This window comes from Topomyia yanbarensis, chromosome 3 (assembly GCF_030247195.1).
Source record: "Topomyia yanbarensis strain Yona2022 chromosome 3, ASM3024719v1, whole genome shotgun sequence".
Taxonomy (NCBI): Eukaryota; Metazoa; Arthropoda; class Insecta; order Diptera; family Culicidae; genus Topomyia; species Topomyia yanbarensis.
This window is the reverse complement of record NC_080672.1, coordinates 160353273-160365408: the sequence shown is the minus strand read 5'-3', so window position 1 is coordinate 160365408 and position 12136 is coordinate 160353273. Positions and strand designations below refer to the sequence as shown.

At 46.1% G+C, this 12136-nt stretch overlaps 1 protein-coding gene across 2 annotated transcripts in view; it reads right to left on the bottom strand.

Moving 5' to 3' along the window:
* The window catches only part of LOC131689644 (chitin-binding domain protein cbd-1-like), a 44699-nt gene extending 44633 nt beyond the window's left edge, over window positions 1-66 (bottom strand). For both annotated transcript variants that reach the window (XM_058974881.1, XM_058974882.1), the window contains exon 1: window positions 17-66. In XM_058974881.1, the coding sequence (XP_058830864.1) occupies window positions 17-26 (10 nt within the window). In that variant the 5' untranslated portion in view covers window positions 27-66. The remainder of the gene's footprint in view (window positions 1-16) is intronic.
* Window positions 67-12136: the final 12070 nt, after the last annotated feature.

The following is a 12136-nucleotide window of genomic DNA, read 5'->3' as shown; positions in this document are numbered from 1 at the left end:
TAGCAATTAAACCCACTTTTAATCATTTGGATGTCGTATTTGATGCGCCTATTTTTTACTAAACTGTCTGGAAATTAAAATACTTCAATTTATACCATTCAAATACCGCCATATATTTCAACAATCTTATCACATTCTTGCACCATAGAGATTAGCTGGTTGTTATAGTATGTTGTTATAGATATCGAAGGGAAGTAATTTGGTTAATCGCTTTATATGAATATACTGGTAACCAGAGACGTGGCGAGGAGAAGAATAATTTAGATTAAACACGAAGCAATCCAGCATGATGAAAATTTCCAAACTTTCTCGTCCCGCAACATATATAAACCCTTAATAGCGGTAAGCTCCAATCTGGGTGTCTTCGCATGGTATTATCTTTGGTTTTAAGTCCATATTACTGTTACAGTAAACGGCAAGTTAAGGCGGGTAGCTCAGAACAAACTTAACCTACCGATCGCCAGCATCTAGTTTAACTCGCCTAGCCGCCTCTCCGTTCACTGGGTGAGTTTAGTCTGGTTTAAGATGTTATAACTATAGTGTTATCGTTACAGTTGAAAACTGGAAAATCCAACCGGCGATAATCATTTTTCTCCTGTGCAGTGTTAATCCATGACGTCGGAGGTAGTGCGCATTATAGCGCATCATTGTGCACATAATGCGCACTACTTCCGACGTGTTTCCATTGTTTAGAAACAGAGAAAATACGATTGTTGATTGTTGAATTTTTCAGTTTGCCACCAGAATACCTGTCATTGCAGGATTGGCTGCATCCTGAAGCCAAAAGAAAACAGTGTAAAAGGCCGCCATATTCTTCTTGCATACATCTCAATAAATTGAATCAAATTTTCGGCCTTCCTGTGCAATATTATGGCCAATATTACACACAAACCATATAAGGGCTAGTAAGAAAACTTTATCCCGTACGAAAAACAGGTGTAATCGAGTTTTAAATAGCATTTTTTGATATTCTTTATCGCGCTACCAAGAAGGTGCTACACGTTTATTTGAAAACGCCACATCGAAGAGTTATATTGCACGTTCGCATAAATTAAATCATTTTGAAACAAACTGTCGAATGGAATGTTATAATTGGATGCAGTTATGGCTATCAGAATAAGTGAAACTGTTTAATTTAGTTATTTTAACAAGACGTATCAAAAGAAAGTGCAGGGGAACTCGGGGCCACTCGGACCAACGTAAGCTAAACGGCCTTTTAGATGAATAGATGAATTTATCAGTCAATAATTGTTAGTTTAAAAGTTCACTTGCAGTACTCCATGGCAGCGCTAGGCAACGATTAGCAAAACTCTACATTTTCCATCCTTTAACAATGTAGCGGTAATTCGGGCCTCCTTACTGGGCAATTCAATTTTTCTTTTAAGTGGAATTATGTTTACCTTTGAAATATTTATTGGAGAAATTCCTTAAGTAGCAAAAAAATTGCGTTGCCAAAACTTAATCTGGTTAGTCCCAGCTATCGATTGGCACATCATGTATTCTTTGCTGTGGCGTGTGCAATCGTGTCCGCAGCCGTCAGCCGCTGAACGGTGGTTGAAGGAAAAGAGGGTCCGAATAGCCCCGTACGCGCATTTCGCACAAAAGTTGTGAGCGTCTTGAAAATATCAAAACAAACAAAAATCATTACATCAAATAGGAGCCTCAAGCTTTCCAAAACACTTACATGTTCTTTTTTCCACTACGAGCTAGCGCTAGCGACTACTATGTTGAACACAATCTCTTTAAATCCCATTTATAACACGGTGCGACAAAATATTAAAATTGAAATTGAAAAATTGTTCAAAATAAAACTAATCATTTTTTGCATTTATATCATGAAAACTGAAAAATCCAACATTTTTATTGAGAAGTGTCTTTGTTTCAATAAAAATGTAGAGAGAACATTAGGTTTCGCATTCAACGACCATTTTATCATCAAAATCGGTTCAAAAATGGCAGTTTTTTCCCAAATCAGAAACTTGTTCGAATGCAGTTTTAAGGGACGGTCTCATATACAATTTTCCAAAAATCTATCTTTGTTGCTCGATCACGTAAACGTTAAAAGTATGTGTGTGAACTTCAAAGTTAAAATTGGATAAAAAATACCGGAAGATATGATTCTAGAATCCTATAGTGTGCGACAATGTCTTACCAACCTTTTAAAAGCTCATGTGAACACGTTTCTAGTTTGGAAAAAATTATTAACTATACTATTTTTCAACAGACTTGGATGATCAATATGTTTTTAGGGGTGAAAATAAATGTTTTCTCTAAATTTCTATTAAAACAAATACGTTTCTTAAGAAGAGTAGTGAGTAATTTTCATGATTTTCATGAAAAATCGCAAAATAAAGGTTGTTTTAAAATTGTTGTCCCAAAACCGCATAGTATTTTCAAAAAAAGAACATAACATAGCATACCATTTGGAAGGTCATTGATTTTACTTTACAGAAATCTTGAAAAATTGAGAATCAGTATGAAACATATTTCAAACAGTCTGTTGTGTTGCATTTGTTGAGATCTATAACCTATACTAAGTCACTTAAAAGCACAAAATCACTATAGCACCGTGTAATTAGTTATACGAGAGCTGGCGAATGACCTAAAAAGGTTAAAGCCACAAATAAACAAAAAAAGCAATACGAGAATAACAAAAAGTCAAAGTCTATGTAGACTTTTGCAAACACCACAACCACCCCCCCCCCTCCCCAGTGGCGTAGTAAGAAAAATTTTCAGGGGGGATATGAATATTTTTTTGTGTAGATATACAATATACACGGTGTGCTCAAAACCGTTATTAACAAAAATGACCATCAATTTCACATACGGCATTCGAGAGATGTAGTATCCAGATCCAGATGATCCAGAGAGATTCGAGAGATGGCGATTTAAAGTTTTTTGACACGTTTCATTAGGCTACCAGCAAACACCCCTAGGTTTGGTCTGATTTTTTTAACAAAAAACCTGTTTTAAACCACCTAGTGGTGCAATTGCGCCTTTCTCATTTATCCAAACAATGATTCATTAGCTGGTTTTGTTCAATAGAATTGTGGAAATGTTTATTACATTCTTATTTCACTTAGCACGTATCCCACGACTACCACGGAAGTAGACGCTGACTCACTTTAAACAAAAACGTATAGGGGAGACCGGAGCTGGTTTGCGGTGTTTTCAGTTTCCCTTTTTTAGCGCTTTGATGTTGATAGATCTTGCAAAATAGAACATGTCGCTGTTGCCAACATCCCTGAATTTTTTCTTGCATTGACTTTGTTTTTAAACCCGCCAATTTACCCCAGCCCCGGTGTAAGTTGGCGGTATGTATGAATACGCCAGAAAATGGAGATTCAATTACATCAAAGGTTTGTGCTGAAAGCTTTTACAATAAAATTGTATATTAACCGACAATTACCAATATATTTCAATCTCAATACCCCGGCATTTTACTTTGACGCGTATTCTCTATTCAAAAGCATATTTTCGAAATTCTTCAGGCGATTGGCCGAAGTAAATATCCCCTGCATTGACGCGATACCCAATCCCCGCGTGCGTCACCGCCGACTTACTCCAACCGCATATTTTACAAAAAAAAACTATTTAAAAAAAAACTCGACAAGTATAATCAATTGGGAAATAGATTTAAAATCACCTTAAATAACACAAAGTGTTTAAAACTTAAATAAATTACTTGGTATTCTCGAAAACACAATATAGGCCACAACTTCTACAAAACAAAATGTTTTTTAACAAAAACACATTGGATATTGGGTTTCATTTAACTTGAAGTACACAATGATAGGCAGCGCCATATGTCTAATAGAAACGAAGACATAGGGATTCCGCCAACTAGCCCCGGGCTCCCCTAACATTTAATTAACTTAATCAGCATGAGTTCGATGTTATCTTCATTATATTTTAAAATATTGTAGGAATGGATTTGGAAGTGGAGGGGGGGAGGGGGGGGGGTTTAGTAGAGTAGGAGTGGAGGATGCGTCAGAAATCCTTCATCTTATTTCGATATACGTGGTGGATGAAGGAAATGCGGGTGGTCCAGAGGGAGAGGAGTAATGAAGGAGCGAGGTGTATTGGCAAAGGAAAGGGGAGGGGGTGGGTGCGGAATGGCGACACAATGCTAAACCGCAAATGTTGCCTTTCATTTGAGACTTGGTTTGAGAACATCGGTTCAGTCATCACCGAAAAACCGACATAACTTAAATTGTGGAATATGCCCGGAATCCGGGACTTCCGGAATCGTCGATAGTGAACAATATATCCAAAGAATGTTTGATTGGCAATCAGTGATCTAGACGTGCGAATCGAAGTAATTTGGTGACCATTTCAATTGTTTTTAGCCTCTGCGGTGTTACGATTGTACCGATTTATATGGGAAATTCCAATGTAACCTTACTAACCAACCTGCAACTCCGGAACCAAGACTCAGAACCGAATGACATTTAGTAGCAGTCAATGGCATTACTGTATCTTTCATTTTAAATCAACTTTGTTAAAATCGGTAGAGAATTCGCTAGGTAATAGGTGTGACATCAGCTTAGGAACTTGGCGAGTTCCCCGGAGGCATCATGAACCATAATAGGTGTATGATGCCAATTCAATAGCAGCTTATGGGAGCGTTATACCTTTCAGATGAAACTAAGTTTGTGAAAATCGGTTCAGCCATCTTTGAGAAAATTGTGTGAGTTTAAATGACATACACACATACACACATACACACATACATATACACACAGACATTTACCGATCTCGACGAACTGAATCGAATGGTGTATGACACTCGGCCCTCCGGGCCTCGGTTGATAAATAGATTTTTTCAGTGATTGCATAGCCTTTCTTTATATGAGAAAGGCAAAAATAAGTGTCAACTCATTTGGTACTTAACATTCGAAAGTATTCAAGTATATCCCCTGCAAGTTTGAAAATATTTCATTAGCGGAATCGAAAGTTGTAACGGTTTGAATGTGGTATGCGTTCATAGATGGGTTTTCTACCAGACTTCAAGCGTGAATCCATGTTTGTCCATTGACTATTTAGTTCGTTTATACGTGTCGCGGTTTACAAAAACCTTACCATTTAATTACATAAATATAATGTCCAAAAGGTTTTATTTATATGGTGCACTGAAAAATATTGGGTTGTCTACTTACCGATAAATATAATGTGTAAATTTAAAAAAAATGGTTAAAAATTGGAATGTTTACTTCAAAAGATCATATCTCAATGGTTTGTTGATTGATTCTAATATTTTTAACCTTTCTCATATAAAGAAAGGCTATGCAATCACTGAAAAAATCGACTTTTCAACCGAGGCCCGGAAGGCGGAGTGTTATTTACCATTCGAATCAGTTCGTCGAGATCGGCAAATGTCTGTGTTTTTTTATAATAAGATTAAAAAAGCTTCAAAGCCTGGCCTGTAGTGTATTGGCACTGTGTGGGACTCACGACTCACGTTCGTGCCTAACCACTAAAACATTCCTTACTTTTTACGCCCTTCTTGCCCACGGAACTACGTCATCGTATTACTTCGTGGGGGGGGGGGGGGGGGGGTTCGTTGCGCTTTCTCCGCACCTCTTTCTGCTGTTCTATCTCGGAGCCTCGCTTGGGTCATGGAGTGGCACGACCTATGAGCTTTGATTTAACTCTCGATTCCTCTCCAGCTTCTTGTCTCCATCCATTACGTCGCCGTTTATTTCTCGTCCCTGTGGTGAGCCATTTAGGTGCTGATTCCCTGAGCCATTCAGCTCATGTTTCCGTGAGTCATTCAGCTCCCGGCCTTATCACGATCCGCTTGGATAGTGCTCAACGGTGAACTCATCCTGGTCCGACCGATAGTTACCCGACGGAGGAATTTCCCCCGACACCGATACCCGCTTCCTTGAGCCATTTAGCTCTACTAAAATCTTCCAGCTTTACCGCTTATCCTACTCCGAATGAGAGTTCCCCGACAACGGAATTTCTTTCGTTACCGGTGATTGTTTCGTGAGCTAATTAGCTCCCCTTTTCGTCACGATTCTGTCGGGTAGTCCACGGCGTCGAATCTATCCTATCGTGAATTCCCCGGCGGCTGACCGCTCCCGATACCGATGTACGTTTCTGTGAGCCATTAAGCTCCTCGCCTCGTCTACTCGGTCTAGTCCCCGGCGGTGGACCTAGCCTACTCAACGGCCAGCCAGCAGAAGCTGAGGTCCATCCAGCGATTCCGGGTGGAGCGTAGCTTCCGGTTCACTGGCGCCCCAGCGACCCACTTCTGGCTATTCAACGCGGTCTACTCGATCTAATCCCCGACGGTGGATCTAGCCTACTCACGAGCTACCCGGTAGAGTGTCGAGGTCGGTCCGACGATTCCGATGAAGCCTGACGTCCGGTTCGCTGGCGCCCCGACGACCCGAGCCCGGTGCTACATCGCGTACTACTCAACTGGTCTCCGGCGGTGGACCCAGTCTACACCGTCGGTGAGTTTCCCGGCGGCGGAATGTCTCCCGAAGCCCTATTCGTGGTTCCATTGCGGCGTTCTAACCAATGTCGTTACTGTGTTGGTCCCATCGTCACATTCTTTGCAGCTCGGAGAGTATACTCGTAACAACTCTGTTGACAGCGTCCCAGATATGCTCGTCGCGGCACATCTCTTCGACGATATTGTCCTCTGTTATATCAGGCATACCCCTTCGGACTTCTTCGAATCTGGGGCATTCGAAGACCACGTGTTTCGGTGTCTCTTGCACGTTCACACACTCCGGGCAAAGGGGTGACGAAGCGTGTCCAAACCGATGTAGGTATTTCCGGAAGCATCCATGCCCGGACAAAAACTGCGTCAGATGGAAGTTCACCTCTCCATGCTTCCTATGTACCCAAGTAGACCCATTTGGGATGAGTCGGTGGGTCCATCTTCCTTTCTCCGCGTTATCCCACTCTTGCTGCCACTTAGCCAACGAGTCTACTCGAACCAGTCTCCTTGCATTACGTTCATTTCTCCGCTGGTAGCATTCCACGTCCTCAGCCAGAGTGATGCACATGGGAATCATCCCGGCAATTACGCATACCGCCTCCTACGATATCGTTCTGTACGCACTCGCGACACGAACAGCCATTAGGCGAAAAGTGCTTGTCAACTTCGTCCGATTCCCCTTTGAGTTCAGCGCAGCAGCCCAGGCCGGTACACCATATCTCAGTATTGTGGATGAGACACCCGCCAGGAGACGTCTGGTGCTGCCTCTTGCCCCTCCGTGATTCGGCATGATCCTGCCAATGCGCTAGTTGTCCTCGCAGCCTTTTTACATACATAGTCGACATGGCAGTTGCAATTCAACCGATCGTCAACCATCACACCCAGGTGCTTCAGCGCGCGCATCGATGGAATGGATTGTCCCCAGACGCTGATCTCGAGACGCTGGATTTGCTTACGGTTGCTGACCAGCACTACCTCAGTCTTGTGGTGAGCCAGCTGCAACTTGACGTTAGCCAGTCTCTGCCGCCAGAATCTCCACCTCCTCAAGGGTCTCGCCCGTTATCGTCAGGACAACATCATATGCAAAGCCGACGATCTCCACTCCCCTGGGCAGTTCCAGTGTTAACACTCCGTTGCACATTACATTCCAGAGCGTTGAGCCGAGTATGGAGCCCTGAGGTACTCCCGCCGCTACCCTAATCGACCTCTGCCCCGTGTTCGTTTCGTAGACCAGTACTCGGTTCTGAAAGTAAGTTTTCAGAACCTTGCACAGATAGTCCGGAACCCGCATTCTATACAGCTCTACGGCGATGGCTCGCCAGCTAGCACTGTTGAACGCGTTCTTCACGTCTATCGTTACCACAGGTCAGTAGCGATTACCCCTTCTCTTTCGCTTTAATGCTTTCTCCGCGTTCGCGATGACTGTGCGGATGGCGTCCACCGTCGATATTCCTTTCCGGAACCCGAACTGTCTCTGCAATAGTCCGTTCTCACTTTCAGCGTAGGTCGTCAGCCTGTTGAGGATGATTCTTTCCAGGAGTTTAGCGAGAGTATCCAGCAGGCATTTAGGCCGATATGATGCTGGATCTCCTGGTGGTTTCCCTGGTTTTGGCAGCAACACCAGCTTCTGGATCTTCCATCTATCCGGGAAGTAGCCATCGTCCAAGCATTTATGTAGGACTATCCTGAACATGTCCGGAAACGCCAGGATCGCAGTCTTCAGTGCCACGTTGGGGATACCATCCGGTCCGGGAGCTTTCTTCGCTTTCAGCCCTTTTGCCACTATAAGGAGCTAATCGTTGGAAACCCGATTGTCCCCTGCATTTCCAGCATCTGCATCAGCGTACGGTGTAGGCGGCCATGCGGTTGGGTCGTGCTTCGGGAAAAGGCCCTCCAGAATAATTTTCAGCTTGTCGGCACACATTTCGACTGGCGTCATTGGACCCTTGATCCTGACCATACCGACACGGTAAGCATTGCCCCAGGGGTTAGCGTCGACGACGCCGTGGTTCTCAATGATGGCAGTTCGACTTTTCTCCGTGGGCAGACGGAATCCGCCATTGACGTCTCTATCTGCTCAGGAGCGCTAGCAGGATCATGTGGGTGGACTGTCCTTGCCGAACCATGTAACAGCGATCACTTCCCAATCCAGGTTGTATACAATCAGACGCCACCTTCAACAACCCGCCGAAAACGGTGGTTTTACGATCGGGCAGACTGGACCCGCTACGAGGAGACCGTTGACGATCTAATAGATCGGAAGGAGTCATACACCCCGGACGAACTCACCGGCATCTTAAATCGGGCTGCCGTTTCCTGCATTCCCAGGACAAGTGGGAACCCTCTGCGACAGGCGGTGCACTGGTGGTGCCCAGAGGTCCGGATTGCTATACGAGCTCGTCGAACTGCATTACGGGCACTGAGGAAGACTACTGCGGACGACCCCCGCCGAAACCAGCGGGCGGATGATTTCAGAAAGGCCAGGAACGAGGCCAGGAAAGCCATAGAAGAGGCGAAAAACATCAGCTGGACCAGATTCTTGGAAGGTATTTCCCCAGATTCCTCGACATCAGAGCTCTGGCGGAGAGTCAACGCCCTAAGCGGAAAGCGGCGACACAGTGGCTACGCCATTACCGTTAACGGGTGCACGACGCTCGATCCCACGACTATCGCTAACGAGCTAGGCAGGCACTTCGCCTCCTTGTCTGCAGACGCCGCTCTCCCACCTGCGTTCCTACGCATCAAGCAAAGGGCTGAGAGTAACCCCGTCCGCTTTGAACCCGATTCAGGGCAAGTGTACAACCGGCCTTTTACCGGAAGTGAACTGCGTGCGGCATTGGAATCGGTACACGGTAAGTCTGCCGGACTGGACGATGTTGGCTATCCCCTACTGCAACATTCCCCGCCGGTAGCCAAGAGGGCGATATTAGACAGCATTAACCGCATTTGGAGTGGTGAACCGATGCCCGCCTCATGGAAGGAAGCTCTAGTTATTCCTATCCCAAAGCGATGCCAGGGGAACAGAACGCCGGATGACTTCCGCCCAATCAGCCTGCTCCCCTGCCTTGCTAAGACGATGGAGAGAATGGTCAACAGACGACTGATGGACCTACTGGAGGAGCGTAAACTCCTGGATCAACGGCAGTTTGCGTTCCGACGTGGAGCAGGAACAGGTGCCTATCTCGCCAGCTTTGGAGAGGTGGTGCGTCAATCCGTAACTGATGGCCTGCACGCCGATATCGCCATACTCGACGTGGCGAAGGCTTATAATACCGTGTGGCGTCACGGAGTACTGCAACAACTGGCCAACTGGAGAATCACTGGAAACATGGGCCACTTCTTGAGCGACTACCTATCTAATCGCACTTTTCGGGTGGGAATCGGAGGTGCCCAATCCGACACCTTTCCGGAAGACAACGGGGTTCCCCAGGGATCAGTCCTCGCCGTCACACTGTTCCTGGTATCCATGAACTCCTTATTCGCCAGCCTACCGGCGGGGATCTACGTGTTCGTGTACGCTGATGACATCGTGCTGGTCGCGACGGGAAGGACCACCATACGTACCCGCCGCAAACTTCAAGCCGCCGTAAGTGCGGTGAGCCGATGGGCTACATCAGTCGGCTTTAACATGTCTCCCACGAAAAGCATGATTACGCACTGCTGCAACACAAACCATATCGCAACAGGGAGGCCGATCCAGCTGGACGGGGTGATTGTCCCCTACCGTAAAGAACCGAAGATTCTGGGGATAACCATAGACCGTCGTCTTACCTTTCTGCCACACTTTCGACGGATCAAAGCCGAGTGCCGGAGCCGACAGCGGCTAATTAAAACTATCAGTTCCCGCCACAAGCGCTGCAACCGTCGCACTGCGCTGAATATTAGCCAGGCACTCATCCACAGTAAGATATTTTACGGGGTGGAGCTGACGTCCTGTAATATGGAAGGCTTTATCAACATTTTAAGCCCTCTATATCACGGGCCAATCCGCGCTGCTTCTGGCTTGCTCCCCAGCACGCCTGCTGAAGCGGCCTGCGTAGAGGCCGGGATCCTACCCCTTCGTTGGGCGGCTGCACTCACCATCGCCAGAAGAGTACTGGGATTTTTGGAGCGGACAGCCGGAGATGACTGCTTTCTGTTACGAACGGTCAGCGAGATTCATCGCGAATATACAGATGCCGACCTGCCACCAATCGCCCGTCTACACCGAGTTCGTGACCGGGCCTGGCACGACCGCGGACCCAATCTTGACACAAGCTTGTCAATAGAGCTGAGAGCCGGCGCTGCCAGTAGTGAGGCCAGGGCCAAATATAACCGACTGATGGCTACAAAGTACAAAAATCACGTGCGGATATTCACCGATGGTTCCAAGAGCGGTGATGAGGTTGGAATAGGAGTGAGCGGAATAGGGGAAGGACTCTTCTTCCGCCTACCGGCGCCATGCTCGGTGTTTTCCGCCGAAGCGTCTGCCATCGCGCTTGCCTTGGTACAGAAACCGGAAGATAGACCCGTCGTTGTACTGTCTGACTCTCTGGCGGCCATATCCGCCCTCGAGTCGGGGAAATCCCGCCACCCCTTCATCCAGGCCATCGAGGCCGAGTATGACCCACTCACCACAATTTGTTGGGTCCCCGGTCACTGCAGCATCGACGGTAATGAAAAGGCTGATCGCCTGGCGGCCAGGGGAAGACACACTAGCCGACGTCTCACTCGACTCGTCCCGACCGCAGATATTTTGGGCCAGCTGAAGTCAGGGATTAACGAAGCTTTCGAACGCCACTGGTGTGGCAGCACCGGACACCTTCAGCGAATCAAAGGCTCACCCGACCGCTGGACAGACCGGACTGATAGGAGGGAACAACGAGTACTGTCGCGGCTCAGAGTAGGGCATACGAAGGTCTCACATGCTCTCGCCGTATCGCGTGTTCGCCCACCAACATGCGTGACATGTGGTACCCGAATCACTGTGGAACACCTTCTGGTGAACTGTCCAGAGTTAGCCGACCTAAGGCAGCACCACAAACTACCGCTCTCCATTAGAGAGATCCTTGGAAACGACCCAGCCCGAGAAGAAATATTACTGGCCTTTCTGAAGGACGCGGGATTATTCGACCAGCTGTAAAGGTGTCACTTGTGCTACAAACCACGAACAATATTATAATTATGTTAGGTTATAACCAAAATTTCAAAGGCGAATGACCATTGGGTTAAAGCCTTTCAATAAATAAATAAAATAAATAAATAATTAAGCTATAAGCTGCAGTTCTATCCAAGCATGGGAAAAATCGCATCGTTGAGTATTCGTTCGCGATTCACAAGTAAGCGCGTCTCAGTAGTGAAGCGCCCAGCTGGAATAAAACATGAAGCATAGCAACCTGCTGTCGCCAACGTACGCGTGGCGAAACTGAGGTAGTGTTTGCATCAGCACAACGGTTGCTATTTGGTCTGTACATCCTCTTTGCGAGAAGCATTGCTCACGAAGCTTTTCGCGAGTGGTTCGCGACGAACTTTTAGCGACCTTAGCGACGAGGTTTGGTTAGTATTTTTTGTTGAATTTAGTGTCAGGAAACAAATCAAACCTCCAGGCTCGTGTGCGGAAAACTCAAAAAAAATCGCAATAAACGTGAGGAGCTATATAATTTGCATTACATTTGAGCATTAATATCATATTTCTATAGC